Genomic DNA, 4,036 nt, shown 5'->3' with positions numbered 1-4,036 from the left:
AGAGTGAGGGGGGGACGGGGGCCAACAGAGTGAGGGGGGGAGGGGGCCAACAGAGTGAGGGGGGAGGGGGTCAACAGAGTGAGGGAGGGGGAGGTCAACAGAGTGAGGGAGGGGGAGGGGTCAACAGAGTGAGGGGGGAGGGGGTCAACAGAGTGAGGGGGGAGGGGGTCAACAGAGTGAGGGGGGGGGAGGGGGTCAACAGAGTGAGGGGGGGGGAGGGTCAACAGAGTGAGGAGGGGGGGAGGGTCAACAGAGTGAGGGGGGGAGGGGGTCAACAGAGTGAGGGGGGGAGGGGGTCAACAGAGTGAGGGGGGGGGAGGGGGTCAACAGAGTGAGGGGGGGAGGGGGGTCAACAGAGTGAGGGGGGGGGAGGGGGTCAACAGAGTGAGGGGGGGGAGGGGGTCAACAGAGTGAGGGGGGGGAGGGGGTCAACAGAGTGAGGGGGGGAGGGGGTCAACAGAGTGAGGGGGGGGTCAACAGAGTGAGGGGGGAGGAGGGTCAACAGAGTGTGGTTTGGGGGGGGGGGTAGTCGGGTTGAGGGAATCCGCCGATCGGGACCCAGCGCCCGGGGCTCAGTCTCACCGCAGCTGCCGGTCATATTTCTCCTCCTTCCTGAGGCCGCTTCCCGCCGCCGCCATGGAGCCGGGTGACGCGGGACCGGCGCAGAGTCGCCACGGGAGGAAATGGCGGCGACTCAGCAGCAGAGGGCGCAGTGAGCACAGAGCAATTAAAGGGGCTGTGTCCCTGGTTTGTTAAAGGGGCAGTGTCCTTGGTTTGTTAAAGGGGCAGTGTCCCTGGTTTATTAAAGGGACAGGGACCACCCTGGACCTGGGACATTCTGGCAATGACAGCAAATCCCGCTGCCCACGCGGCTCCAGAAGGGCCATGATCCGGCACAGATTTGCCACGGTATCCCAACTCAGCCGCAATCGTCGGCAACACGCGTGGTCAGGCAGGTCCTCATACAACAGACGCTGCCGGTATGCACGAGGCCTGATGCAATGCCTTCGTCCCACCTCCTCCTCGGCCTGTTGGGCAGCCGGCTCTCCATTATCTCGGGCAGCACGGCGGGACAGTGGTTAGCACCACTGCCTCACAGCTCCAGGGACCCAGGTTCAATTCCGGCCTCGGGTGTCTGTGTGGAGTTTGCACGTTCTCCCCGTGTCTGTGTCGATTTCCTCCGGGTGCTCCGGTTTCCTCCCACAGTCCAATGATGTGCAGGCTAGGTGGATTGGTCATGATAAATTGCCCTTAGTGTCCAAAAGGTTCGGTGGGGTTAGTGCCTCTTCCACTATACCAGATGGCCATTTGGCATGTCCTCAGCCTGCGCTATCTTCCAGCGCATGATGGAACATTCCCTCCAGGGGAGTACAAAGGTTTATCTTGATGATGTGCTCGTCACGGGTACTACACCGGATGAACACCTGGCCAACCTACAGGAAGTATTAAGGAGGATTTGGTATTCCCGAATGCAAGAAATGTTCCTTTCAGCTGTCTGAAGTGACCTACCTAGGATTCCGCGTTGACGCGACAGGGTTGCACCCTTTGGAATAAAAGGTCAAGGCGTCACGGGACGTCCCTGTCCCCAAAAATGTCAGCGAGCTTAAATTCTTTCTTGGTTTGGTCAATTACTATGAAAGGTTTATTTCAAATCTCACAACAACATTGGCTCCATTGAAACTCCTTTGAAGGAAGGATCAGTGGTGGCAATGGAGGGAGCGTCAGAGAGAAGCTTCCGAGTGGTGAGGCAGGCATTACAGTCATCAAACCTCTTGGTTACGTGGGGAACCAATTGTACTGACGTGTGAAACATCCCCTTACAGTGTAGAGGCTGTTTTATTACCCAGAAGGATGTAGATAATTTATGTAGGGAATTGTGTCTGGTCAAACAAGTCAAGGGACATCCCTTTTCTCCCCAACCCCAATGCAGCCCCCCCCCCCCCCCCCCCCCTTGAAGAATCCCTCAAACAGTCTCTACTTTGACTGGCAAACAGATGTCTTTTTAAATTCTATTTTCCCAGTTTTTATTCCTCTCTTTAATCTTTCCTTCTGGCTGCATCCGCTCTTTGATCGTGACTAAAATCACTTCCAGGCTCTCGAGGTTAATTGGTAGAGCTGTTTTCTGTGACAATCACACCAAACCCATCAGCCAGAACACTCTGCTTTCTGTCAATATTTCACTCCGATAGGTCAGATGGCATTGGCTGTAGAACCCTTCAACAACAAGTAACATTTACGTAGCACCTTCAACTTAATGAAACGCCAAGACACTTCAGGAGCATTGCAAGAGAAAATGTGACATTGAGCCACACAAGGAGATATTAGGTCAGATTGTTCCTTTTGGCTTTGGGACTTTGGCGAGGATTCTTTGTGCCGAAGCTTCTCCTGAAGCTTCCTTTAGAATTTGGTCTGCTGGGGGGATCATTAGCTTCTTCCAGGCTCACCTGGGGGCTGGCGGGGGGTTGGGGGCAACGTGAACCCTGATCCGTTGCTCCCCGTAAAGAACTAAATAGGGTCCTACAGGGCTGAAGTGCGGTAAGGCAGCGGGATATGTCAATGTCGTGCCAGAATTTATGACACACCTGGGACCCGGAGCACTTGCCTGGTCGACCGGATTTCACACGATGGTCATCAATTCCAAATAAGTTGATCATTGCCATCCCAAAACCTGGAAACGTCCCCAGACTTGCAGCTAGCTGCCATCCAATCTCTCGCCTGTCGATCCCGCATAAGATCCTTGAACGCCTCATCCTTCACCTCATACCCCCAATCGTAGAAGCTCTCAGTATTGACCAAGCTGGTATCCGCAAGGGGAGTTCAGGGGGGCAGGTACTGGCCCTTACCACCTGGACCTCACAACACTGTTTGACACGCTGGACACCTCCTGAAACTGTCACGAGCCCCCCCCCCCCCACCCCAGCGACTAAAAGCATTGGAAAACTGTTGAACAATCGAAGGTTCAGAGTTCACCTTTGACAGACAAAACGTACAGAGAAAAGCCAATCCAATGGACTTCCCCAAGGCTCAGTGCTGCCTCCAATCCTGTTCCACTTGCGTACAAACCATCTTCCAAAAACTACCTCCTGAAAATGTATTTATGCAGTGGAACAGTGGTATTGTCACTGGACTAATTAACCAGAGACCCCAGATCTTGGGATCCAGGTTCGAATCCCACCACTGCAGATGGTGAAATTTGAATTCAATACAAATCTGGAATTAAAAGTCTAATGACGACCATGAAACCATTCTCGATTGTCGTAAAAACCCACTAATGCCCTTTCGGGGAGGAGGTCTGCCGTCCTTGGTTTGGCCTGCATGTCGTGTGGTTGACTGTTCACTGTGTCCCCCCCTCAATGGCAATTAGGGGTGGTAAATAAATGCTGGCACAACCAGTGACGCCCATGAACAAATTTTAAAAATGGAACAATTTCAAAGACAGAAGACTTCTCCACGTGTCAATAATTAACTTCTCAATCAAAATCACTCCTGCGTTGCAACAATAACTACACTTCAGAAGCCACCCCATTAGCTCTCAATGCATTGGGATATCTTGAGGTTGTGAAAGGTGCTGTGTGTCATGATATTCAAGTGAACATCACAGCACATACACACATACATAATGATGGACAGATCAATGGACCAATTAGCACACACAACACGACAGCCAATCACAGACAAGAGCACATACACAGTACAAAAAAGGAACACAACACTTCCTGGGCACTCGAGCAGGAGACGGCTCAGGGCACAGACCTCATTGCCAGACACTCAGACAGTCACCATGTGCTGAGTACCAGAGTTTGTTATATAAATAGTTAAAAGAAATAAACCTGCGTTGTACCAATCGTAACCGTGTTGGTTCGCCTGTGTCTCAGAGCACCCAACACTTCATGGTACCAGAAGTGAATTAAAACCTACCCACAAATCTGCCATCCTGCGCCATGGACACCGTCAACACACCGCAGCCGTTGCAAGTCGCTGGGAACTTCGGCGTAAATTGGACGCTGTTCAAGCAGCGCTTCGAACTCTTTTTGGA

The 4,036-nt window shown here is 52.6% G+C and overlaps 1 protein-coding gene across 1 annotated transcript in view; it reads right to left on the bottom strand.

Moving 5' to 3' along the window:
* Positions 1–724, bottom strand: part of nae1 (nedd8 activating enzyme E1 subunit 1) — a 51,826-nt gene extending 51,102 nt beyond the window's left edge. Inside the window, exon 1 of the mRNA XM_072517803.1 lies at positions 583–724. Coding sequence (XP_072373904.1) covers positions 583–638 — 56 coding nt within the window. The 5' untranslated portion in view covers positions 639–724. The remainder of the gene's footprint in view (positions 1–582) is intronic.
* Positions 725–4,036: the final 3,312 nt, after the last annotated feature.

The sequence above is a fragment of the Scyliorhinus torazame genome, chromosome 10 (assembly GCF_047496885.1).
Source record: "Scyliorhinus torazame isolate Kashiwa2021f chromosome 10, sScyTor2.1, whole genome shotgun sequence".
Classification (NCBI taxonomy): Eukaryota; Metazoa; Chordata; class Chondrichthyes; order Carcharhiniformes; family Scyliorhinidae; genus Scyliorhinus; species Scyliorhinus torazame.
Note: the sequence above shows the minus strand (reverse complement) of the source record. Positions and strands in the feature narration are given on the sequence as shown.